Source organism: Thunnus albacares, chromosome 15 (genome assembly GCF_914725855.1).
Source record: "Thunnus albacares chromosome 15, fThuAlb1.1, whole genome shotgun sequence".
Lineage (NCBI taxonomy): Eukaryota > Metazoa > Chordata > Actinopteri > Scombriformes > Scombridae > Thunnus > Thunnus albacares.
Genome location: NC_058120.1, coordinates 5,018,923 through 5,045,268, shown reverse-complemented (window position 1 = coordinate 5,045,268; position 26,346 = coordinate 5,018,923). Strand labels below are relative to the sequence as shown.

The window sequence follows — 26,346 nt, the reverse complement described above, 5'->3', positions numbered from 1 at the left end:
ACTTCAAAGTGTAGGTAGTTTGCTATGGTTATTATATGATTACAATTTCCCAAATCTCGTCTGTACCTGGAGTAATGGACGCAGGGATCCTATTCGCTGCCAGCCGATGAACTTGTACCAATCATTCACTTGGCTTGGCTGGACCAGTACCTGTCGACCACGGTAGTTACTGTCTTCATACAACACCCACCTGGAGAGAAGGCAGCCAGTCATTCTCTGTTAGTTTAGCTTTGTTAAAAAGTTATATGAGATAAATCAAATGACAAATGAACAATCCACATTTACATTCCAAGCTGAGCTCCTTGATTTACAGTTTTATTTACTTGTTGGGTTCCTCACATCTTCGACATGTTTACTGCTCTTGATGAGAACATGTGCAGCTCTAAAAGCTAAGCTAACACCATTTAAGGGAATTTCATGGGTCCCTGTCAAACCTTTTGCAGGAATATGAACATTTAAAGTTTTGCCACTGTCCCTTTTGCATTTCCTCAACACAGAATGGCTGAGAGTTTGAATAAAATGCTTGTGTAAAAACTATATGGTATACATATGGAACAGCAACATTGTGTGTGTTATTTAACTCGGTCTAATACAAAATACTAGTGACTACAAAGAAAACTAATTAAAACGTATTCAAACATCAATATAAAACTTCAATAACTTCAGTTGTGTTGAGGTCTGGTGTTTGTGTGTGTGTGTGTGTGTGTGTGTGTTGACAGATCTGTCCATCAGCTTTGGATTAAAAGCAGGTTGTAACTGTATTCTGCTTGTAGTCAGACTACCTTTTGTTAACATTTAGATTACAGATTGTGCCTTAAAAGATAATAGTAGAAAAATAAAGACAATGACATACATTCCTCCTTCCACCACCAGGGAGCGTATGCGTGCATCCAGGCCTGCCTGCAGCAGGTTCACAGCTCCATTGGTCAACACCACTCTACGACCTCTGCAGCCCGCTTTACTGAACAAGACGATGGAGGGCAGAGAGAACTCCTACACAAGAAAAAAACGGAGGTTAATTAAAGGACCAGTGTGTAAGATTTAGTGGCATCTAGCTGTGAGGTTGCAGATTGCAACCAAATTAATACCTCTCCCCTCCCCCTTCCCCTCCAAGCCTGTAGGAGAACCTATGGCGGCTGCGAAACTCGCAAAAAACAGCTGTCTAGAGTCAGTGTTTAGTTTGTCTGATCTGGGCTACTGTACAAACATGGCGGTGCAACATGGCGGGCTCCTTGGAAGAAGACCCGCTCCCTCAGGGTGGCTCATTCTAACAAAAAACAAAAACATAATGATTCTTATTTTCAGGTTATTATTCACTAATTAAAATATACTTTTGATTATTATATTCCATTTCTGCCAAGTCGGTTCTGCTAGATGTCACTAAATCTTACACACTGCACCTTTAATCGATACTCTCATTCAGAATGATTAACGTAATCTTATATTTGCACATTACATGTACCTTTTATACTGTTTTTCATACTGTGAATTTTTACACGTTCCTGGTCAATATTTTGTACAATTCCATAGCTCTTCCCACATAGAATATATTTTCATTATATTAATATGGTAAGAATATTTTTCACATTTTAATTGTAAATTTTTATTTATATAGTTATATCACTTATCTTTCGTAGTAGTGCTATTTTTCTCTTTTCTCTTCTATTTTTTGACTGTTATTCACCACGTGGAGGCAAATTCCTTGTATGTGTAAACCTACTTGGCAATTAACCTGTTTCTGATTCACCAGCAAGGCAGAGTGAGCTTCACAAATGGATCAAACACGGCCTTTCATACTCCTTGTACACATACATATTCACAGTACTCACATGTCCAGTGGTCTGTATGGAGCGGATGGTGGAGTCTGAGGACAGGAAGCCCATGGCTTCTGTGTTGGGGTATTCTCCCTCCTCCAGGACATACATGTTCTCTGTGAACTGGACTCCTTCATACACCATCCAGCTGACACATAAACACACACACATTATTGATGTCATATTGTTCTAATAACTGAGTGTCATCTTTTAAAACATGTATTATAGCATTACTTTGTGCTCTCAAATTTATGATTTTTGACATTTAATAATACGTTTTTTTTCCTGTCACTGTCAGGTGAAAATATTGAGTTTGTACAGCGTGTTTCTAAAAATTCTCAGCCAAGGGCTGTAGAAATCCCCTGACTCAGAGATGCATGTGAAATTAAAATGTGTGAACCAAATTCAATACAGAATTGACTCAGCCAGCCAGACATGATATCGCCTACACATAATGTGACATTTCCGATTGAGTTGTGCCTACTGTACCTGCCAGCCAGCACTTTACAGGACCTGGGCAGGAAGTCCTCATCCAGAGCTGCTGCGCTGTCCTCAAGAGTCACCAGTGTTCCCTTGAAGCCTGGCTCAGAAAACAGCTGCACCTGTACAGCATCACACATCCAAAAAGCCTCAGTGAAACAGCCAGAACAGACAACCAGACACTCAACATTCTTCACTGCTGAGGAGTAATGGCTTAATCTGTTTCATACAAAGCCTGAAAGGAAATGATGATACCTTGAATTTTGTTGTCCCTATCAGCGTGTCCTGTAGAACAGGCAGGAAGAGAGATCATGAACAGAGTTCTTAACATTTAACTGGCTACTTTGTTGTAGCAAAGAGTCAATTTAAAAAGCTTAGTATCATAGAATTTCCTACATGGACGATGGGCTGTATTGATGATATCTTGAAGTTCTGGGCTCCCCAGTCCTCTGGACTTGCATACAGGCCTTTCTCCAGGATGTAGAGCTCTCCACTGAATCCAGGCTTCTCAAACGCCACCCATCTGCCACGCAGAGAGAATTCATTTATTACAAACAGCTAACAGTGTCTCTTCATAATCTTAAGAATGCACCATGCCTTACTAATCGGAGCCTTGTTTCCCAATGATGATAGATCTTAGAAGTTAAGAGGACAGTCAGTCTACAGTCAATAATTCATGTTATATGGAGGAAGCCAGTTAAGAAAGTAAACTTTGATCACTGCTGCTCGAGGCAGATGTTATTCTGAAGCTCATATTAAAACTAAAATGAAGCAGTGGCGGCTATTGTGAATGTCATTCATTATTTCTGTATTAAACCAGCAGGATTTACATCTTTTCAAACAACATAAACACCATAAATAAAAAGAAAAGAGAAGATAGGGAACCTGAACATATACCATTAGGAAAGAGGCATTTCAGCCAGAAGAGAAGATTATCAGGCGAGAAGAAGAGAGGAGGACGATGACGATGTTGAATTAATTTGCATGTATTAGTTTGATTTTATTTCCTAACTTAAACATTATCACACATTTCATGTCAAATATCACCAAGCAAAGAACATCAGTGTTGGTGATGAAAGTATAGAATTCAAAATGAGCAAAAACAATAAAAACTTAAATAAAACATGTGGTTTTTGGTGCTTTTGGGAACAACTCTTAAGCTTAATTATAAATTTTACAACCATCTCAGCCTTTAGATGCTTGTGGGAAATGGAGCCCAGATTGGCTCCCTGATTAAATCAATGTCTTGAACTGTATGCTGTCATTATAAAAAGAGGAAGTCCATGCTTCTGAGAGGTTGTAAAACGATTCAGTAGGCGAGGCAGATGTAAAGCAAACAGTGGAATGTTACATAAAGGTGTGTTAAAAATTAACTAATTCACTCAACTCATACTGACAAGAAATCTGTTCACTGAAAATATGAGCCATGTTTTGAAGGCAGAATTCAAGATGAATCACTGATTTAAAGATGTATCTCAAACCATTTAGAAGCATTTTGTATTTTAAACCTTTTACACATTTTGATACTTTGATATTTTGTCATCAGTCTCCTAAACTTTATGGGGAGAAATTTAGCTGTGTGTGGGTTTTCCATATTGAATCTACAGCCTACTGTATGTTTTTTTCTGTCACTTTTCCTTGCTGAGACATCTGAAAGGTCTTTAATAGTGACTAACTCTTTCTATTAATGAGCATCAATATCACCATCAATATAAATCCTCACCCTCAAGAGATGGAAACCTTTCACATCCTTTGTAATCATATAGTATAACAGATCAGTTACATAATTGTTTCCTCTGGGGCTTTGTGTGTGTGTGTGTGTGTGTGTGTGTGTGTAAGTGAGCATGCTTGTATGTACAGTGACAGAACACTTAGTCATGCCTGTAAGTTGAGAAGCACACACCCAAAACTAAAAGGGCGTGGACAATAGGATCAAAATGTCTCCCTCTACGGTTTTAAATTGCTCAAAGCAAAAAGTAGATCCTTCTGTAGTCGTTTTTTAACAGAAACAGTTTGACTTACACGCCACCCATGACGTTGATGGACTGGGTTTTGATACCATGGCTGATATCCTCCATGTTGAGGACAGGACCTAGCAAGTCCACGTTGAGCCCCAGCTCATCAAAGTCCCGCCCGCTGAACAATTTGACGTGTGGGGACAGGAAATCCTTAGGAAGATAATAACACAGTGAAATAATAAGAAAGTGCAAACCCATTTCTCTCTCTCAGAGAAAAACTAACAAAGGAAATTAAATCTTTTATGTTTCCAGTTCATTTAGAATCAATAGAAGCAGTCACTGAGCTCTGGAAGGTGACATGCAGAAAAATCACAGCAATCGGACTTTATCACCAAAGATTGAAGCAAGATTGAACAAAGATATTGCAGATGAATATTTCACATGATACTTACTGTGCAAAGGGGCCGGAGAGACAGGAACCCATCCTCACATCCTCCCCAGTGACTGCAGTGAGGATACTCGCCCTCCTCCAGGATGTACTGCTGGCCCTCGAAGTCTGCCTCTTGATAGCCCACCCAGCTATGAGGACAAAACACTTTTTATTACTACTATCTCACGTTTTGTCACCAAGATGACAGAAAAACCATTCCATCTGATAACACACACTTGTTAAGCACACAGCATGCTGGATATTATTTTTCCCAATTTTACTTCCTTATTTGATATTAATTCGACAAAGTATCGTCCAACCAGCTGGAAGAGGCCCATTCACAGCTGATTGGCTACTGGTTGATAGACCGCCCCCACCCCCACCCCCTCCCCTGCATCTATGAACTCAGATACTCACAGACCACCAAGTATCTTGAGGGACCCCACTGTAGATAGTGTTTTCTTATTCACGTCAGGTTTGTCTGCTTCTTCTTCTTCTTCCTGTTCATCTCTTAAGTTGTACACGTCACTGTCCACCTCTATACACTCTCCATCAAAGTTGGGCTTCTCAAACACTAAAGCCTGGATGAGACAGAGAGGACGGAGTTAAAGATGAGGCTCAGTTGCAGACAGAGGCCTTATTCGTGTGTGTGTGTGTGTGTGTGTGTGTGTATGTCTTCAGTTTAAGTGGGTTTGTGTCCCTATGTGTGTTTTCTGGCTCATTCCTGTCCTGAGGTAGAATGCCGTTCATTCCACAGATCACAGTATGATAAATCTTGACATATGTCACATCTGTCTGTCAACTCAGTGCACAGGCTACAGGTACAGACTGGGCTACTAAGAGCTGTCAACATACCAGAGACACACAGTAAAAAAGTGTTTGGATATGTTCTTCATTTCTTTGAGCTTTCTCTTTGAGCTTCTGTATATTTAGGAACTTTCTAGGACGTTTCCACCACAGGACCTTGTAAGGAGCTCAGGAACTTTACTAGAAGTTCCTGTACAGTAGTTCCAGGAGCCAAAAAAGTCCCTGCTCCTATTGGAGCAGAACTTGTAGAGGCTGAATGTCACTGATTGGTCAGACACAGACACCATAGCAACTACAACTTGTGTACTGCTTTATTCACAAATAAGTGAGTACTGGATGCTGCCAGTATTAATATTGGGTTGAGGGGTGGACATTTCTTATTCAAAAGTTATGTTGGAAATAAAAATAAAATGAAATAAAACTTGATTTACTGATTATTTCATGGTGGCTATGTTCTAAAATAGAATTAAATAAGTATCAAACACTCTGCTCTGGAGATACCAATACCAAACATATTTTGGCTAATTCAATGAACTTGAAACTCCTGGCACAGTTCATCAGAAGACTTAAATATACTCAGCTTCCTCCTCATGGAACTCTGTGCATCAGGATTTAAAACTGAGTAACTTTAAATATGTTTGACAGGATTCTTCCTGCTTGACTGTAAAACACTATCAGCATTACGTTTGACCCCCATGGAAATTTGGAACATCATGTAAAATTATTGCTTCAGTCTGCTTTTTTAAGATAAAAAGAACATCAAAAATTAGGCCTGTCATCTGTGTACTGTAATGGCTCACACCATTTCTATTATTTGATAGTATGACTTAAATCTCTCTCAGTCTCTTCTGCTGATTATTTAGTAGTACTAAAAACAAATCTGAGTCCTACAGTAATGGAGAGACTGGTACCATGTGCCAGCTTGCTGCCAGGCTCTGTATAATTTAAAGCCGCAATGTTTCCCAGTTCCATGTGAATTACAGCAAAGCCCTTGAAATACTGAATCACAGTAGATAAATATGCCTGGGCTGAACTTGTGTGATTCATGTTACCCATTTGAAACAATATTTCCTTTCTCACCCTTCCTTTAGCTCTAAACCAGATTCTACAAAAGCTAGTTACAACAACTGTAACACATGAGACTTTGTGTTGACACTTCAAACTGTGTGTGCTTTCCATCAACAGTCGATATTGATAAATGCACAAACCTTGAATTCATTAGGATGCTCCACCCTTATTGGTCCCTGTAATAAAGAGGCACATTTGTCAGAGAGACGCAATTGACAAAATGACACTGTAATGCTAAAATATATCATATATTGCATATACTGTACAATTTTGAGGGGTCTGAGTGACCCAATGAAGGGTTGAGGAAAACCCCAGCTCTCTGGGCAGGGATACTCCCCCTCCTCCAGCACTCCTATGAAACCCCCAAATCCAGGATCACTGTACACCAGCCAGCTAAAGACACACAGACACAACATGGGAGACAGGATGAGGAAAGAAAGTTGTCCTCAACATTATTCATTATGGTTATGGCAGATGAGACATTTAGTGACTTTTTCCTTTACAGTACTTTGGTAAAGCTAACCTGCCCTAACCCTTACATAATGTAGGGAGAAAATAACATTACTTTCACTCTCTACATGAGCCAATTGAAAAATGTAAATGCTAACCATTAATAATCAGCAGCAGTTAAAATTATGACAACTGCAAGTTCAAGTCTGCAGCCTGCATTCCTTTATAGACACAAAACAGATGCTGTACACAGACCTTTTCCTGTACAGTCTCCAGAAAGTTTGCATCTTTGTGTGCTTTAAAGGTGCAGTTTGTAGGATTTTATGGCATCTAGCTGTGAGGTTGCAGATTGCAACAAACTCAATACCCCACTCCTCTCCCTCCCTTTCCAAGTGTGTAGGAGAACCTACTTTGGTCATGAAAGGGCCGTGATAAAGTGAAAGGCCTCTCTAGAGCCAGTGTTTGTTTGTCCATTCTGAGCTACTGTAGAAACATGACGGTGCAACATGGCAGCCTCTGTGGAAGAGGACCCACTCCCTATATAGATATAAAGGGCTCATTCTAAGGTAACGAAAACATGATTCTTATTTTGTCTGTTTTGCTAGATGCCACTAAATTCTACACACTGCACCTTTAAAAGTACAATTATCGGAATTGCCTACAACAATGAACCTACAAGATACAACATGCCAAATATTAGTTTGTGCACCACTTCAACATTCACCCTGACTAGTAACTTCTAGATGTTTCCATAATGCAACATTCATAATTACTTGCATTCTCTGTTACTTTAAACGAGTGGCATAAACTTACACTCCAGAATGGACTTTAATGGAGCCAGTGGTTTGTGGAAGACCATAGGAGCCGAGCTCTACTGTGTCATCACAGTAAGAAGACATCCTTCCCAAGCCATTCACCTCTGCAAACAGGTCGATTCTGGATAAACTATAGTCCTGTAAAACACAAAATAAACATATATTGTGTAAAGATTCATATTTACACATTTTCAATACTTGTGAATACATGCTAATATGATAACTGATACACATTTTTGGTAACAGAATTGAAACTCTGGCATCTGGTAAGATGCCAGTTTTAAAACGTGGCGTAAATCAAATAGTCTAAAATTGGCAAAATTATGATTTAAGTCAAAAACTGTCTAATCAAATAATAGGTAAATATGAATACAACTTTGAGAAAGCATTTGATGCCAGCATTTGGTATTTGGCAAGTTTTGGATAGTCAGCACTAAAAGAGTGTTGAAGTTGAATATCCAGTCCTATTTATTCAAACAAAAACCTATAAAACCTCCGCAGAATGATGACATTACAGCATAGTAACAATATGATCCAAGGTTGATTACAACAGTACTCAATAACCTACCCTGACTGCCAATCGAATAGAACCTATGACAATAGGTGCTGTTGGAACAGGCTGATCCATATGATCTACTGTGGTTGGAGTTTCCTCCTCTGCCCATATGTTCACCATGTGCTCTGTAGGGCCTTCCTCGAGGGCAATGATGCGCCCCTGGAAGCCAGGTTTTTCATAGAGGAGCCAGCTAAGGAGAGACAGAATTACACCAAAAATCAGAAAGTATTCTCATCAATATTAGTTCATGGATGGCTGAAGATCTAATTAAACAGCTACATAACTTCATTAGATGTCTCAAGTAGAAACAAAGAGAAAACATGGACTGGATTCAAGGACAGAATGGACATTTTCAGAAAACAAGAGGAAAGGATAGTGCAGGCAGCCTGGCAGGGGACAGTGCAAAGACCAGTCACATCACCTGCATAGTTATTTAGATTTATCAGCTACACAACAATACCAAAGAGGAGTAAATGCCTTCTGGGAATAACACTTGTAAACATTAGCATTCATACAGTATTAAACCTACAGGGCCTTTAGAGCAGCAAGAAGATCCTTACCATCCTCTGATGACTCTGACTGAGATGACAGGGGACAGCTTAATTCCTGTGGCGTTCTCTACATCACAATGGAGTTCAACCGCTTCCCCTTGAAACTGATCATGTTGGTGTATGACAATCTGGACCAGGAAATACACATGTCATTGCAATCTGTGACACCACACTGTATTAACAAACAAATGTGATCGAAAATGTGTATAAATAACATTTAATCATACCTTTCCAGGCCTTTTGTGGAACCCTCTTACTGCAGGTGTCTGCAAGGAAGTTTTATATTTCAATTATAAACCTGAACTTTAAAAAACACTTTAAAGTCACCAAATTGCCCCAAATTATTTCTAGAAATAAGAAAAACTTCTTATTATACACCAATGCATAAGGAGTCTCTGCGCATTAAGTCTAATGAATATGTAAGATAAGACTGGAAGAAACCAAAACATGCCAGCGGTCTAAAGGGAGAGAAATGAACACTTCCTGTGCAGCAGGTATCTTGTGTACACTGTCCATCTAAACACATGTTTTTCATATTTGTGCTTTATTTGCATTTTGATGCAAATATCCTATTGTGATATGTGACAGTTGAGCTGTAGATGAGCGGATCTTGGCAAAGATCTCCTCTGCAAAATTCCTGACTGAGGACATGTTCTGTCTTCCTGCCCTCACTTGCAAATGATTCATGACTTTGTTGAAACAGCCATGCAAAACAAAAGAGCAGGATATGACACTGAGAACTGTATCACCATGGAAATAAACTATGAAACATCAGCGTGATGAATTCTGTGATACCAAGGCATGTTTAAAGCCTGGTAAGTCAAAACCCATTCAAGCTTTGGGTTATTTCTCTAGACAGCAAAATACTATTAGTAATTACAAAAAACTGATGTCAAAGTATTAAGTAAGTATTAAAGCTCGTCATATAAAATATTCAATTGCCTACCTTGTTCTTATAAGTGGAAAGTCCATTTCGAGGAGTCTGCTGGATATAGTTGCTGGTTAGAGGCAGACCCTCAGGACCCTTTAGGCCCACATCAATATTAGGTACTCCTGGTATCGAGGTCTGGTCCATAGCAGTACTCTCCTTAGGATTCAGTTCAGTTTTAGTTGTCTGTTTGGAGCTCTGGGAGACTTCAGGCACTCTTTTGTTCTTCTTTAAGTATTTCTCTAAATGATCAGGGAGCTTAATCTCCGAGAATGAAGGCAGAGGAGGAGGAGAGGAGGGGCTTAGTGCTGACTCACTGGCTGTACCTGTACCACCAACCACAGCAGAGCCTTGATCTGTACCTTTCACACCCTCTTTAACTGCTCTGACGCCAGGCAGGGGTGAATCAACAACTCCCTGCTTTCCAAGCGAAGGCAGGTCCTGCTGTTGGTTAGATGAAAGTGTGCTATTTGAGGTGGAGGAAGCTTCCTCTTTGGTCTTCCTGGATGTCCGAGGGGAACTCAGTAAGCTAGAGAGGATGGATATCCTTCCTAGCCGTGACGTTGGCTTCCCAGGCTCCTCTCCATTGTTTTGTTTATCTTCTTTTCCTGCTTCAACCTTAGCCCCCTCTTTGACTTTTCCTCCTACCTCATCAAGTGATTCCATTTGGTCTCTAGATATGAGCATGGACTTGTCTCTTCCATGTTTTTCCAAAGTCCGTCCTTCCCTGTTTGCAGCGTTTTGTTTTATCATCATAGCTGGAGAAGGATCCCTTAAACTTTTGCCATCTTTCCTTAAGCCAAACTTGAATTCCTTGGGATCAAACGTTCTCTCAAAATGGTCCTCCTTGATGGCTGGCATGGCAAAAGGTGGAGATGGGGACATTTTACGAATGCGTCTCTTTGGAGGTAGTGAGAAAGGCATGCCGCCTTTGTTAATGCTCCTGATAAAATCATCCAAGTCCTCAGGCTCAAGAGATTCGTCCTCACTGGCTGTGGCATCTAGTCTTCTTTTGTTTTCCCGTTTCTGTTTTTGATGATGTTCCACATCTAACCAGCTAGATGGAGATTCTTTATTTAACTGAAGACTTTGTGGTGGAGTGGATGATTTCACTGCAATGGGAAGAGGTGAACTGCCATTGAGTGATTGCTTTGCAGCCTTTTGTGGATCACAATGGTTTATGGTTTCCTCTTCTCTTGCAGTCTGCAGTTCCTGTTTCAACCCTCCATGTGTAGCACTGGACTCTGTTGATGACTCCTCAGTTTTTGTCTTTTCTTTGGTGTCTTTATCATTCTGAGTGCCTGCATGAATGGGTATTGTAGCTCTTTGTTCTCCATCGCCTTTTTTGCTGGGTGCATATTTTATGAAAACAGATTGTGACTCTTTATTGGCATCTATCTTTGATGCTTTCATCTGCTGATCCTCTTGCCTTGTCACTTCATCTTTAACAGCTTCGAAGTTTTTCTCTTCCTGTTTCATATCAGGCTTATTAGCTGCTTTTTTGGTTGTGGAAACACTTGGTTTTTCAGCTAATCTGGCATCTTCTGTTGTCTTCCCCTGAGCTTCTGTTGTTACAGTCTTTGGTTTCTGTTCTAGGTTAGCATTTGGTGCTTTGAAATCTGTGGGTTGATTAGTGTTTTCCTTTGGTTTCTTCATCTCCTTGTGTTGAGCTTTAACAACTGTGGACTGCTGGACCTTTTTGGTGCTAACTTCAGTATCAGCTTTCTCAATTACAATCTCATTCACTAAATTCTTTATTGATGGATCCCTCTCTTTAGTACTCTTGGCACTCTGAGTTATAGTGCTTACAGCTTTTATTTCTTGAGTTGTATCTGTTTTTATTTGGCTCTCTGTTGTCTTTTCTGGAACTTTAGTTCTTCTACTGTCCAGTTCCGGTTTTAGGTCAGTACTTGGACATTGAGATCCTGGTGACTTTTCCTCTGATTTTTTCATGTCCTCATCATGCTCTCTAACAAATACAAAAATCTGGTCCTTTTGGTTGCCAACTTCAGAATTAGCATTCTCAGTTGCCATCTCATACACCAAATTCAGAGATAAATCATCGGTTTCAGTCTTTTCTTTAATGCCTTCAGCACTAGAGCTTACCGAGTTGAGGCCTTTAGCTGCTTCCGTTTGGCTCTTAGTCGTACTCTCTTGAACTTTCGTTCTTACTTTTTCTGGTTCCTGTCTGAGATTCCTGTCTGGTTTTTTAATGTTCTCATCTTGTTCTCTAACAATTACAGACTTCTGCTCCTCTTGATTGCTAATTTCTGAAATCTCACTCAGTAAACTCTTGACTGATAAATTCTTTGTTTCATTCTCCTTCTTAGTACCTTCAGCACTCTGAGTTTCAGTGCTTACAGCTTTTAGTTTTATAGTTTCCTCCTCCTCCTTTACAAAATCAGTGTGTTTTTCCTCCTGATTTGCGTTGTTATCCTTGACCTCCTCATCTTTGGTTAGATGTAGTTTAGGTTCCAGTTCATTTTTTACTGTTAATGCCGTTATCTGCTGCTCTGTTTGCTCTGTGTCCTTAATGTCACTCTTTGCATTTTCTTTCAAAAAGATCTCACATTCCTCTTTTGTATCCACCACACTGGCTGTATTCTCATCGAGTGCACTTATTTTTTCTGCTTGCTCTGCCCCGCTCCTCTTCTTTTCCAGGGCATTTATAACTACTGTGTGTAATCCCTCCCCTGAGTCAGGCTGTAAACATTCTTCCACTGATGATAGATCTGTTGGTTTCTTTGGTTTTGCAATGTCTTTCTCTGCTTTATCCTCGATGGTTATGGCCTTGGCCTCCTCTTTGCAACTGGTCTTTGAGTCGCTGCTTTCCACTGCCGCGTCATTCAGCTTTTCATTTGGTTTTGACTCTTTCTCCTGCCTTTCAGATTCTCCTGCTAATAAAAGAGGCTCTTTGTCCAGCTGATTTTCAACATTCTTGGGCGATTCACAGACAGTCACAGTCCCTGTTTGAATGTCCAAAGCCGCTGCTGGTTTCCTGCCAATCTCCTCATTATTTTTCTCCTCTACCTCAACATTTCTTATTGAATCTCTGCCTAATGTGGGGGGCAATCTATCATGTTCAAGAATGATATTTGGGGTTTGATCATCAAATTTATCATGTTCTTGTCCCTGCTCTATATTGGCCATTTTAGCATCAACTGAAATAAAAGGGGCTGAAAATACATCTTGCTGTTTGGCATCTTGGTGTTTTGAAGTTAATTTAGGAAGATTATTTCTGGTAGCCTTTTCTTTAAAGGTGACCTCATTTGTTTCTTTAAGGGAAACACTACCCTGCATAACATCTTCATGATCAGAGTGGGTCATTATGTCACAGTGAAAGCCGTCACCCACAACAGGTTTGGCTGACATATTCATTACATCCTCACGAACTGGTATTGTGTCCTGAGCCAGCACTGCAGAATATGGCTCTGAAAGGCCTTTCTCCTGGATTAAATCCTGTTTTGTGTTACTTATAAGCTGGGTTGTCTCTAAAAGGGGCTTGTCTTTTACTTTTTCTGAAGACATTTCTGGTGATAACAGTGTTTTCTGTTCTGGTGTGGTGTTGTCACTTTGAATGTCAGATACATTTTCAGGTGAAGGCCCAAATTTAGTTTGTTGTTTGGCTTCATACTGTCCTCCCTGGCTATTAGTCTGAGCACTATTTCCATCAGTGATTGGCAAATTACTTGGAACCTCACAGCTAGGGGCGTTTACTGTAATAATCACACCATTATTTTGTATTGGTTGGATTTTTGAAATCTCTTCAGTAGTAGGACTGGTTATGCTCTCCTCTAATTCCACTGCATCTTTTTCTTTCACTTTGATTTTACTGGCGCTGTCCTTAACGTGATCTGCTACAATAATCTCAGATGCTTTGACACTTGTCTCTGTGTTACTATTCTCCAGTTTAGACTTGGATGTGCTTGTAGAATTCCTAGTTGGGGAATGTTGAAGAGTCCTGGATTTGACTTTGTCAGAGCTTCTCTGACCTCTTGTAAGCTTGCTTAGAGATGAGGGATCAGCTAAATCCTTTACTGGACTATTTTGGTGTTGTTTGATATTGTCACTATGTTTGGAGAGCCTTGATGAGACTGTTTTGTCTTGCTTGGTAGGAGGTGGAGACACACAACTCGGTGTGTCATTCTCGTCATGGCTAATGCCTACTTTAGAGAGGTGTTTGGATGGTCTTGTTGACAGCATGCCTCCTGTTGGAAACACACACACACACACACACACACACACACACATACAACTTTAAAACAACAAAAAAACAATCTCAAGAGGCAAAAAGTCCTTATCTTCAAGTAATAGTGTGAGTATTACATTGTATTGGTATTTTAGGAAATACGCTTATTTTCTTTCTTGCTGAGAGTTAGATGAAAGGATCGATACCACTCTCATGTCTGTACGGCACATATGAAACTGGAACCAGTAACCAGTTAACTTATGACTGTGAAACAGGGAAATAAAGCGAGGCTGGCTCTGCACAAAACCCAAAAAAAGAAAACTCAACACATAGTGGTTTTAATTGGGAGGGGAGGGGGGGGGTCACTGCTCCCAACCAGGAAATACTGCTACTCATGACCCCTGCTGATAACACAGTGTGCGTCTTTTTCACTTTGTTTTTTGATATGGATTAAACAAACTAAATATAACATGTTAATTAGTGAGCTGTAGAGGTGCTGTTATACAGATTTTGTTACCTTTGCTAAGCTTAGCTAAGCACCTGCTGGCTCCAGCTTTATCTTTACTATACAGATGTGAGAGTGGTAATCTTCTCATTTAACTCTAGACAAGAAAGTGAATAAGTATATTAGTGTATTTCTTAAAATGTCAAACTATTCCTTTTAAACATGAAAAAACAAATTATCTAAAAAAAAAAAAAAAAAGAATTTTGTGTTCACAAAGGTGTTAACTACTATGATGGATTGATTTACTGTGTAGCATACCACATCATGACTGACTGCTGTCTTACCTTTCTTGGGACTTTCAGGGAGCGGTGGAGGTGTCTCACTGGCAGGTCTCTCCACATGAGTTGCTTCTTGCTGCTCTGGACTCTTCTGGGCTGACTTGGGTCTGTCTGAGTCTGTCTGAGCAGATGTAATTTTTCTATGGTTGGTTCCACTTGTTTGAGATACCTCATCGTTCCTCTTTTTTGTCGGAGATGAAACAGGCAACCGACTCTTTGATGTCATGGAAGCGTTATTATCCAGATGCTGCAGTTTTTTGACATCCAGGTTTTCCCTCACAGTTGAGTGTCCTGTTTTAATACTACTCTCCTCATGGTCTTTCTCCATGCCATTTACCAGGTTCACAGAGTCAATGTCATCTGACTTTTCTTTAATAGGCTTTATTACTGTCTTGTGGGTTGTTTTTGTGGGAGAAATGTCTCCTGACAGAGCTTTCCCTCCCTTTGCCTCCTCAAAACATGGTTTCCTGCCAGCTTTGGTTGTTGTGGCCGGAGATTTCAATGTTTCTTTGGCTCTAGGCTGTTTCTGTATCTTGGAAGTGGCTACTGACCCAGAGGTATCAGCCACTGATGTTTTATCTGGTGTCACTGGTGATTTCACATCAGCATCTGATGTTGACCTTTTTGGGATTTTAGACTTTGAACCCGTTGCACTTGAGGGACCACTGGTGCTTTGGTCTTTTAATGTTGGTAACATAGAAGCTGTTTTCTCATTGCTGTGCTCCCCTTGTGGTGGCATATCACTGGATGTTCCCACTTTCATGCCCTCTGTGGAGTCCTTTGCCTTTGTTATCACATTTTTGGCCTTGCTTACAGCTGCTGAGGATGGGGTCTTTGCTCCACTTACTGTGGTATGCCGACTCTCTGCTGCTGCTTTAACCCCTCGTTTAGAGGGTGTAGCCTGGTTAGTCCCATGGCCTCTTGCCCCAGACCCCGCAGCTTGTGATTTTACTCTGTGCATGTCTGAGGTTGCAGAGGTATCATCAAAGTCAGAGACCTCTGAGACTGGTTTTTCTTTAACTAGATGTGCAGGAGTGTTTGTGTCAGAGTGTGTCGTCTCATCTTTTGTTGTGAGTGGCTCATGTTTGGCTTCCTTGAGTTCCACATTGTTGTTGTTTTGGAGGCTTGGCAGTCTGTGAGAAGAGAGAGAAAGGAGCATTAACAGAAAAGCCTTTAAAACCACATTTGAGTTTTAAAGGGGTACTCAAGAATGGTCAAAATCAATGCACCAGAGGCACAAATATCCTGATGTTTAGTCTCTAATGTTGTTCAAGCTGCAAAAACTCTGGATCCTTCATTTACCATTATGCAACTCAATAACTTTCGAATTCCAAGTCTCCAGTTTGTATAACAGGCTTTCTATTGACAAGACTAAGAGTCTACATCCATGCTAGTGCCTCTGTGAGGCTGTACTTGAGCTAAATGCTGACATCAGCATGCTATCACTCTCACAATGATAATGCTGGCATGTTGATGTTTAGTAGGTTTACCCATGTTGTTTCCCATGTTGGTTTAGTGAATTAAGTTAACAAAAAGAAAATTCTAATGTTTGCTTACTAGCACTAAACACAAAGTACAGCTGAGGCTGATGTGAATATTATGAATTTTGCAGGTCATAAACCAAAGTGTCGGAGAAAATGAAATTTTGTCCAGATGATGGCACGTCATGAAAAGTCAGTGGATCAAAGTTATAACAATTCATCCTCTGGGGACCATGAATATGTGAACTAATTTCTACAGCAATCCATCCAAAATTTGTCGAGATATGTAAATAAAAAACTAAAAAGTCAACCTCATGGTGGTGGTAGAGGGAAAGTCAAGAGTTCATCAAAGTAAATCGGATTCATCCTCTGTGACTCTTTAAATGTGGAACAATGAATACTATATTTATTAAATTCTCCAGTTGGACTGAAAAAGTACTTACAGGCAAATAAAATAAGTAAATCTATTTTCATATTGTGAAGACTTAAGCGTCTTAAACTTGAGACTTTGCATTAGATTTCAAACTCAAGGGCAGAAAAGAGCTAAAACCCTGTGTGGTCAAACTTCAGCTATGTAAAAGAATCACCCTGGAGTAGTTTAACTATAAATCAGCCTCATTCTTCAGGCATTTTTCAGGCATGACCGTACATAGCCTGGAGTGCACAGTAATTCAGATATAGTGGTCATGCTTCTATTGGTTTTTCAGTCATCTGAGAGCAGTAATTGTTTTTATGCCATGCCTTTTTTTCTATAGGCATGTGTCTAAGTGTAACAATGTTACCCTAAATGCAAACAAAAGTATGCAGGCAGTAGTCGCTAGTTGCCCATCAGGTTCTGTAATGACTAACTTATTCAAGTAGTGAATATACACCATGGGTAAACACAGCAGAGGTGACCTTTATATCAATTGAAACTTGAACGTGAAATAATTTTGACTTTATTACTATTACGTTTATGGTGAAGTGATGTAATTACTATTCAGGAATTGTGGGCATAACATGTTTTATAAAAGGTGACCATTTTGTATTGTTAGATGTAGTGTATATGAATATTTCAGTGCCTCAGTACTGGTTTAGCTTATACTGTTCTCCTCTGGTACAATAGGGCATGGGAACTCAGAGCTCGGGTTGCATGCAGGCTTTGCACTCTTTAGCTCCCCCGCTTTCTGTTTCCCTCAGGATCAAAGGGGCTTTTAAGCAATAACCACAGAAAATTAAAATAGGCAGATACTCACAGTTTCTCCTTTGTTAGGACTCTGTCTGATGTCTTTGAAGTTGATTCTCTGCTGTCCTCCTCTCCTGCTGGCTCGTTCCCGTCCAAACTTGGCTCTGGGCTAACGTACACCTTATGGGCAAAAACCTTGTGCTTCGAAGGCAGATTCACAGTCTTGCGCGTAACACGAATTTCTCTCGACCTGCGTTTCTCCTGTTTCTCCTTAAGGGAACTTTTCTTTGAGTCTCTGCCAGTGTCAGCCTCCTCTGGCTGCTCATAAGTTGTTTGGAACTCCCCTGTAGTCGGTGCCAAGGAGATGGCTGACTCTGGCAAGCTGCCACTGGACGGCAAAATCTCTGCGGGGGTAGCGGGACTGTCTGCAGCTGAGTCGTCCTCGGGAATCACTGTGACAGGTATAGCCAGCACGAGAGTTGAGTCTGCTCTGAAACCCTCCTCCCCTTCTTTCATTAAATCCTTCTCTTTCTCCCCCTCCCTCCCCCTGTACTCCTCCTCTCCCAGGTGTGTTTCTACCCATATGGCTTTGTGGAGCTGGACAGGGGAATTACCTCCAGGCACTCGCTCTTTCTCAGGTGAAGGGCTCCATGCTGTGCTTGCAATTTCCCCAGAGAATATCTGACCCCTCCTCCTCGCTCCAGCGTTTTCCCTCACTACATCTAGAGAGTTTTCATCCTCCTGTTGAGTCATGATGACATGTGAGGTGGACGACTTAGAACCTAAAGTTATTCCTGTTAGGGAGGTGCTGTGACCCTCCTGTCCAACTTTTATTGAAGCTTTCTTTGTTGCTAAGCTTATAGAGGTTAAGTTAGGTGACTTTGGGGCCTCAGCTGTCTTGGAAAAGACCTGCAACCTCCTGCTTACTTCCTCCACCACTGATTCTGCAAAGCCTAATTCAGAGCTCGAAACAGTGCTCTGATGAGTTGTTGCTGTAACGTCCACAGCGGTGGGTGTCACATTCCCAGAATTCCTTTCACTGCTGGCTGTGCTGACCCTGCACACATGCACTTCCCTCACACTGCTTCGGCCACTGCTGTTACTATCTGTCACACTCGTGGTGCTGTGGCACTTGCTGAGGGTGTCGCCACATTCTGCTCCAGTTCGGGGTTCTGTTGCTGCATACTGAGGCTCCGTTTGCTTGATGTCTTTTCGGGAAGGAGTGGGAGTCTTGAGCTCATCTTCTTGTTCAGTTTGGGGTGAGCGTGGAGGCAAGGGGGATGATGGTGAACTCGGAGAACCTGCATCTACTGAGGCGTCTGAATGCTGCCTGCCACTGCTCTTTCTTCTCTTGGAGTTGAAGAAATTGCTGAGGCGATCAAACACCCCCCTCTTCTCCTCTAAATTCTGAAAGAGGACAGACAAGAAGCAGACAGAAAGATTAATACTGAGGTGGGAGGGGCAGCTGAGCTGGCACACCTTATTATCTCTGGCTTTGCTACAAAAAAGAAAAAAGATAATTAAAACTAAAACATCAGTAGTTGAAGAAGTACTCAGATATTTCACTTAAAGTAGGAATACAATTATGTAAAAAAAAAAAAAAAAAACCTCCATTCAAAATCCTACTTGAGTAAAAGTACATAAGTATTACCAGTGAAAAATAAAGTATCAAAAGTATTAATCATGCAGAATGGGCCCTGTGAGACTGTTAAATATATTACTTTAGAGGATTACTCATGAGTCCAAATATAAGCAACATTCTAATAGCTTGTTGAGTGAAGTTAAATTTAAACTTTCTTTATATCCCTGCACATCCACGTTACACACCCCCAGGTATTTATTTTGACTGATTAAACGTTTTCTCAGGACTGTGTGGGGGTGAACACACTGGGCTTGATTGACATCTGTCTCATCTCTGTTGCTGAAAAAGTTAAAACTTTATCCCTTTTATCAGCACATGGGCTTTTATGACCTCACATAAATCCCAGCATTGCTTTGCACAACGCCAACCTCAGCAGGTGGAATCTGCCACAATGACCTACTGGGGCCTTTAGTTTGTAATCATTCATAATATTATATAAGTTTATCATATATTTTGTATGTGAATAAATGTAGTGAAGTAAAAAGTTCAATATTTCCCTTTGAAATGTGGTGAAGTAGAAGTATAAAGTAGAATAAAATGGAAATACTCACATCTCAGTACCTCACAGTTAAGTACAGTAGCTGAGTATATGTGCTTAGTTACTTTCCACCACTATAAAACATATGTTGACTAATATACCTAATTTACCTTAAATTAATTATCTTTAAGTCAATTGCTTTAAAAAGAACCTATTAAAATACTGCACAATTCAAAAATAAACACACCCTGGTGCAAACACCAACATACTAGGACAATAATCCGGCTGGACTTGGTGTCTAATAAATAACTAGACAGATATAAAACTTCTCTGATGCTAAGCTCAAGGGTCACTTACCACAGCTACTGACTGTAGATAAGTAGTGAAAGACTAAAGGCGCGAAATACAGACTTAAGTCCAAAGACAGACAAATAATGTCTCAGAATGGTGTTATTGTTTAATATTAAGCAGGTTACAGTGTGAAACAACAGCAGTGATGTCAAAATGCCTGTGTAGTCATTTATAAACCACATGTAAGAGCCGACATTAAACTTTTTAACGTGATCTTAATCATTCAAACACATCAATGGGGAACAGTCATCTAATAGGACCTGACACGAGGGAAAAAAAAACTTGGCTGACTGTGGTCAGAGAATAAAGAGCACATGTCAGGATGAGAAGAATAGACCACAGTGTAAAAAAGCAACAGTTACATACCATTTTGACTTCCTGGAATCTAATCTGTTGAAATCCTTTTGGAGTGCTGTGTCTAATTAATGCAGACAAAGATGTCTTTTATAATAATCCTTAAACTTGTTGATGCTCATAAAAGTAAACCCAGTCTCCTACTTCTTTTATGGACTACATAAAAAATGTAACAGTCAGTCCTCTCCTATGAGCAGACAGGCAGTACTGGCTGTGAGTACTTGCGTGTGTCTAGAGTTAAGTGTCCCTGCTCTGAACAAGGTGTCTGACTTGAGGGCACGGCCATTTGCATCACAGATACAATGTAAAAAAAACATATTGTGAAAGACGGTTCACATGGCCTACAAGCAAAAGGAATTCACAAGCCAGTGAAATTGAAAGGGTGTGGACATGCCTGCTGAATAAAACCTCACCCTTCCTCGTTCTAAAGCTGGGAGAATAAATAGAACATCTTTTATCTGATGTGCTTTTATTTTAAGAATTCACTTTGTATCAGGCAAGACTCATTAACCTATCATTAAGTAAATAAATGCCCAATACAATTTGTATTGATCTTATCTGTCTTTATCTCTGCTCTGAGAATAAAACCTGAATATTTCCAGAATACTTTCTGAACAGGCAATTTTCTGTGATAAAAACCAGTTTCAGCGCTCTCTCTAGTGTTGTTAAACATTCACATTATTTCACTGAGTAAACAGCAGGTAAAGACAGTCTGTGGCTGGGTTTTCCAGTTCATGTCTAAATAGAATGAAGCACAGAAACCTAACTGAACAGCCTCACTCGGATCTAGTTTTGTTTCTGCTTTAATGTTGTATGTAGTCAAAGTTTTCATACTGTACCTCCAAGTTGTTTCGACTCATTCACAAATCCACCGAGTTGAAGCAGAGTGAGTAAAGAAAGAGCATTTATCAAGTATCCTGTGTGTTCAGTGTTTAAGTGTGTGTGTTCAAGTTTTCAATGCCTACCTGTCGTCCTTCTACGCAAAGCTATGAGTATAAGCTCTCCACAAAGCGTTGCCCTTGTATTTACTCATAGCAATGACAAATGTCAGGTAGGTGGAGATATAGTACCATATCTGTGTGCATTTTGACCTATTTCCTTATCTGTCAGCCAAAGCTCTGCATCATTCCCTGATCTCTGCAGCAGATAATAATAAAGGCACACACAGGAACAATGATGTTAATCTTAATAACAGTTAAATAGTGCAGGGAATGCATGCCAAAGAGCAAACAAAAGGTTTTTTTTCAACTAATGTAAGTAAAAATCTTCTTTACTCTTTTTTATAACAAGCTAAATAAACATGCTTGAATTCCTGAAAACTTTTAATCAACATGTAATTGTACTTGAATGTTTCTCTTCAACAGCTCCCACTGAACAATATCATCATTGTGAGCAGGTTTGACAGGTTTGAGTCTATGGAAAACAGCCCAGACACAATTGGATCCCAGAGGATTAAGTGCATCTTATAGTGCATCTTAAAGGGGAAGCAAGCTTTTGACATGTTATTTCAGTCACCTAAGACAGGTTAGTCTGTGTCAGTGAGCACTCACCACCCTCCCCTGCAGGCAGAAAGGAGAGAAAACTGTCTGAAAAGTGATGTCATGAAGTCACACAGCTGTTTGGAGAATCAGTTGGAAATGGAGGTTAAGCATGGACGTGCTCTGAATGTGATGGAACTGTATCTTTTTACTGTTATGGGTAAAATGTGCATAAAACACAATCTATATCACCATACTTTCAACTAATTACTGTTGTTGGTCCTCCTTTTCTGCATATTTGTGAGGTCAGTGCTGTAGGGCTGCAACGATTAATCAATTAATCACCAACTGTTCAGTTAATCACCAACTATTTTGATAATCATTATTTTGAGTTCCAGCTTCTTAAATGTGAATATTTTCTGGTTTCTTTAGTCCTCTATGACAGTAAACTGAATATCTTTGGGTTGTAGACTGTTGCAGGCAAAACAAGACATTTGAGGACATCACTAGTGAAACAGTGATCAACATTTTCTGATATTTTATGGGCCAAACAACTAACAATACTAATAAATAATCAACAGATTAATAAATAATGAATATAATTGTTAGTTGCAGCCCTACAATGCTGAATGTGCTTTATATCCATGAGGTGGACGAAGGTCTTGTACCCTAAGGTCAACAGACAATAGAAGACACAGCAGTAATGAACATTTCTTTATGAATAAGGGTGGTGTTTTTCTCTCTTGCTAATCACATGATTTGCATGCATATTAATGAGCAGACATGCTAGTAACAGTAGAATAAAACGCCTTGCCCACAAACTTAACTCATCAAAACAGTGCTCATTTATCAGGCCTTTTAAAATTGGAATCTGACAGCAGAAGACGCTGTGCAGGAAGTATTCAGATCCTTTACTAAAGTAAAAATAGCAATTCTGCAATATGAAAATACTCTGTTAAAAGTGAAAGTCCTGCATTCAAAGTGTCACTGAAGTAGTGGGTAGTAGTAAGTAGTATTAGCAAAACATACTTCAAGTATCAAAAGTAAAAGTACTTATATTACAGAACAATATCCCCTCTGTGTGTTATACTGTTATACAGTTTATTATATTATTGGATTATCAGAACTGATGTTAACATTTTACTCTGTTAAAGTGAAGCTAATTGCAGTTATTTTATATCATGTTTCATCTTTGACATTGCATCAAACACGTAAAGCTCATCATATGTTTTCTATGTGAAATGTTAACCTGTAAAGTAACTAGCTGTCATTTAAATGTAGTGGAGTAAAAATTACATTATTTACCTCTCAAATGTTGTGGATTAGAAGTATAAACTAGCATGAAATGGAAATACTCAACTTGTACTAAATAAGTACTTGAGTAAATGTATTTAGTTACATTCCACCACTAAAACAGTGGAATTCAGAAAAGTGAGTAATGTCCAAAAGCACAATAATAAGCAAAATATACAGTATATGTTACTTATGAAATATGTTACTGTTGTTACTATTATTATACTATATTATTTATTTCTTTTCTTTACAAAAGTGTAATAGTGGACCTCAGGAAGTATTACTGGTCGATCTATGGGAATTCTATTCTTTTAATAAAACAAAAACAATATTACTGTTTAGGTGAACAATTAAAAGTTAATTGTCTCTAAAATCAATTTCTCTATTAAGACATATGTAATTATCCTCAAGAAAAATAATCAGTAATCCTTTAGTTACCATAAAAACAAATATTAGCATGCACACACACACACACAATCACATGAGCAAACATACACACCAACACATGCAGATCTAAAAAAAGATGTGCTGTAATGTTTGTAGATGAGAACGCAATATTAAAAACACTGTCACAAGTGTGCAAGTTGGAATATGTTCTTAGCTCAGCTGTATTACATCCGATTAATGAAACCTTTACTAACTTTACTCACATATAGGTGAATAATGATGAGACGTAGTCATTTAGGTTTTGAGTTGAGTAAATGTGAAAACATGTCAGTAAAAACAAACCTTGAAGAATTTGGAGGGCGAAGTAGGGCTGTTTGGCTGAGTCATGTCGAAGCTGATCATGGAGGTGGACTCAGACTGAGGGTCCCAGTCCGATTCAGTCCGGAAACTGCACTCTGTGGAAACACTCATCTGGTCATAGCTCCTGGTGGAAACAGGCAGGAAACAGAGAGAGAGAGAGAGAGAGAGAGAGAGAGAGAGAGAGAGAGAGAGAGAGAGAGGGGAGGGGGGATTGTGGGGAACAGAGAAGGGGAGAGGGGGATCGAGAGGATGTTATGTCATTTGCCTTTGTTTCTCCTCTCACTGTATTGTGAATCTATTGTTATTATGTGTTCATCAAACTCCCTGTTATTCAACTTTTTTTTTTTTACCACAACTTTGATAGATATCTTTATTAATATGTACCCTTTTTTCCAATAACACATTTAAGATAAAAACAATGATGAAAGTGAAATAATGTGTAAATTATGTGCATATGAGAGCATGTACACTTTAAAGGCCTAGATGCAACATAAGTGAAACTTGAAAAAGTTACATATAGGATCCTTTTCTGTTCCCAGTGTACACATAATGTTCCTCATGAGCAATATACAACTCCAACCTCAAAACCCAACCCTGCTGCAGTCTGATGTGGGACATGTCAAGTGTTCTAAGGTGCACTGACACCTCTTATTGTTTTTAACTGCAGTGACGTTTTCCATTCTGCCTTTGCGTCGAGTTAAAAAAACAAAAAAAACACTCAGAGGACACAGACGATGTGACACTTGACAGACAACATTCACTCCCCAGCGGCAAACCACGCACGCGGAGCAATTAGAGTGTCATCGAGGATTCTTGAACACGTGTGAGGCATGGGGAGACTCCTCTGTGAGGGAGGAGTATTTTTATGAGGAGTTCACTTACGGATGAATCACACCCAGTCTGGAACCAAACAGTCCTCTGAGCAGGGAGCAGTGTGCTGCGACGCCAAACAGCATTCCAACTCATTTAAACAATACATGAGCTAAATTTGCACTCAAAGTGTGATGTGAAGAGAAGACAGTACTGTCATATGACACTAATGGGTTCAGCTGTTGGTATGAAGTGTACAAAGATGACAGTTTTCAGGTGTGGTGTCATTTATTGTCCCAAACTGCATCATATCCAGATGTTCACTTTAGCAAAAACAGTGCATGTATGTTTCAGTATGGGAGGATTTAGAGTAGGGAAGGGGCATTGATTTCATTTTTATTTTATCAAGACTGAATGGACATATGAAAGCACAGTGAGATTACTTCATGTTTGCAGTTGAGTTGCATTTAGCCGTAACTCCATCCACAATTATTAAGATGAGAGTCTTTGCAAAACCATGTTTCCCCACAAGGGGGCAGAGGCAGACTGGTTTTCCAGGACAGCTGGCAGAAAGTCACTTGAACTGGCATGAATTATTCTTTTGTGGTGTTTGTCTCTGTTAAAATGTGCCAAGACTTTGAAGTCAGGCTGTGCACTTAATGACTGACTGGTGTCCCGACTGAGAAAAATATTCTAACATGGAGATGAACACCCACCAGAAGTTGCTTAGTATAAAAACAGATACAGTCACTTCATTTGAGAATTAATGCGAAGGAGTTTAAAGTACAAAATATAGTGATTGAATCTTTCTCAGCTCTCAGGGTTACGCTGAGTGACAGCCGCAGATCTGGACAGCTAACAGTTTTTCAACCTTGTTTACCTTCTTTGTGTATGCTGTGCTGTTGATGAATGAATGAATGGACCACGCCTCACCTGATATAATCTTGAGTAGCTTCATAAAACAGGCTGATCATCTGATTGTGTGCTCTACTGGAGCTATCAAAACCTCACAATGAGCTACTTAACATTTGTATATCACAATCATGTCCATGAGTACTCTTTTATACTTTTAATATACCCTTCGAGTAAAATGTAAAGTTAGATACCGTTGATGAATGACATTCAGTACAGTGCAGGTGTTACGAGGTGATAAATATCTTCCATCTTGTTTACTCTTACAGTTAGAGATTTCCTATTTTCCCCGAAATACCTTTCAACCTCCCAGGAGAGACACGCATGAACTTGTTGCTTTCATTCAACTATGGTCATATGGCAGTTATAGTTACAGCAAACTCTGATCATGCTGATACATGTATATACCTACATGTATATATGTACCTATATGTATCAGAAAAGTTTACACTGGATTAATGTTGCTGTTACTGGTGTCACAGTCCTGCTATAGATGCCTGAACTGATGTCTGAGGTGGGATTTCCAACATTGAGTGTCACCACTGGCACCACTGCAACAGTAGATAAATTTATATAGTTGTCCTGAAATAAAGGAATATTACTGAGCCTTTCTTTAACTAGCAACTAGTCTTCACGATCAACAGTCTCTAGCAGAATAGGAACTTTGAAGAAGGAAACATAAGTGACCCATGCTGACCAATCACAGTACTTGCGGCCTCCACATGGTCTCATAGTTACATTATTTTTGAGGAAGTGCATGTTTGCTCCAGGTACGCGACCCCCACCTCAAACACACGAGTATAAAT

The 26,346-nt window shown here is 39.7% G+C and overlaps 1 protein-coding gene across 1 annotated transcript in view; it reads right to left on the bottom strand.

Moving 5' to 3' along the window:
* The window catches only part of crybg1a (crystallin beta-gamma domain containing 1a), a 46,077-nt gene that overhangs the window by 2,450 nt on the left and 17,281 nt on the right, over nt 1-26,346 (bottom strand). The window contains exons 2-20 of the mRNA XM_044374063.1: nt 23,801-23,942; nt 17,546-18,882; nt 14,836-15,962; nt 9,876-14,065; nt 9,157-9,195; nt 8,939-9,057; nt 8,391-8,568; nt 7,821-7,960; nt 6,824-6,950; nt 6,698-6,733; nt 5,100-5,263; nt 4,705-4,831; nt 4,317-4,462; nt 2,691-2,817; nt 2,550-2,579; nt 2,304-2,416; nt 1,830-1,962; nt 854-993; nt 67-190 (exon numbers count right to left, since the gene is read on the bottom strand). Of these exons, the coding sequence (XP_044229998.1) occupies nt 67-190; nt 854-993; nt 1,830-1,962; nt 2,304-2,416; nt 2,550-2,579; nt 2,691-2,817; nt 4,317-4,462; nt 4,705-4,831; nt 5,100-5,263; nt 6,698-6,733; nt 6,824-6,950; nt 7,821-7,960; nt 8,391-8,568; nt 8,939-9,057; nt 9,157-9,195; nt 9,876-14,065; nt 14,836-15,962; nt 17,546-18,882; nt 23,801-23,942 (8,539 nt within the window). The remainder of the gene's footprint in view (nt 1-66; nt 191-853; nt 994-1,829; nt 1,963-2,303; nt 2,417-2,549; nt 2,580-2,690; nt 2,818-4,316; nt 4,463-4,704; nt 4,832-5,099; nt 5,264-6,697; nt 6,734-6,823; nt 6,951-7,820; nt 7,961-8,390; nt 8,569-8,938; nt 9,058-9,156; nt 9,196-9,875; nt 14,066-14,835; nt 15,963-17,545; nt 18,883-23,800; nt 23,943-26,346) is intronic.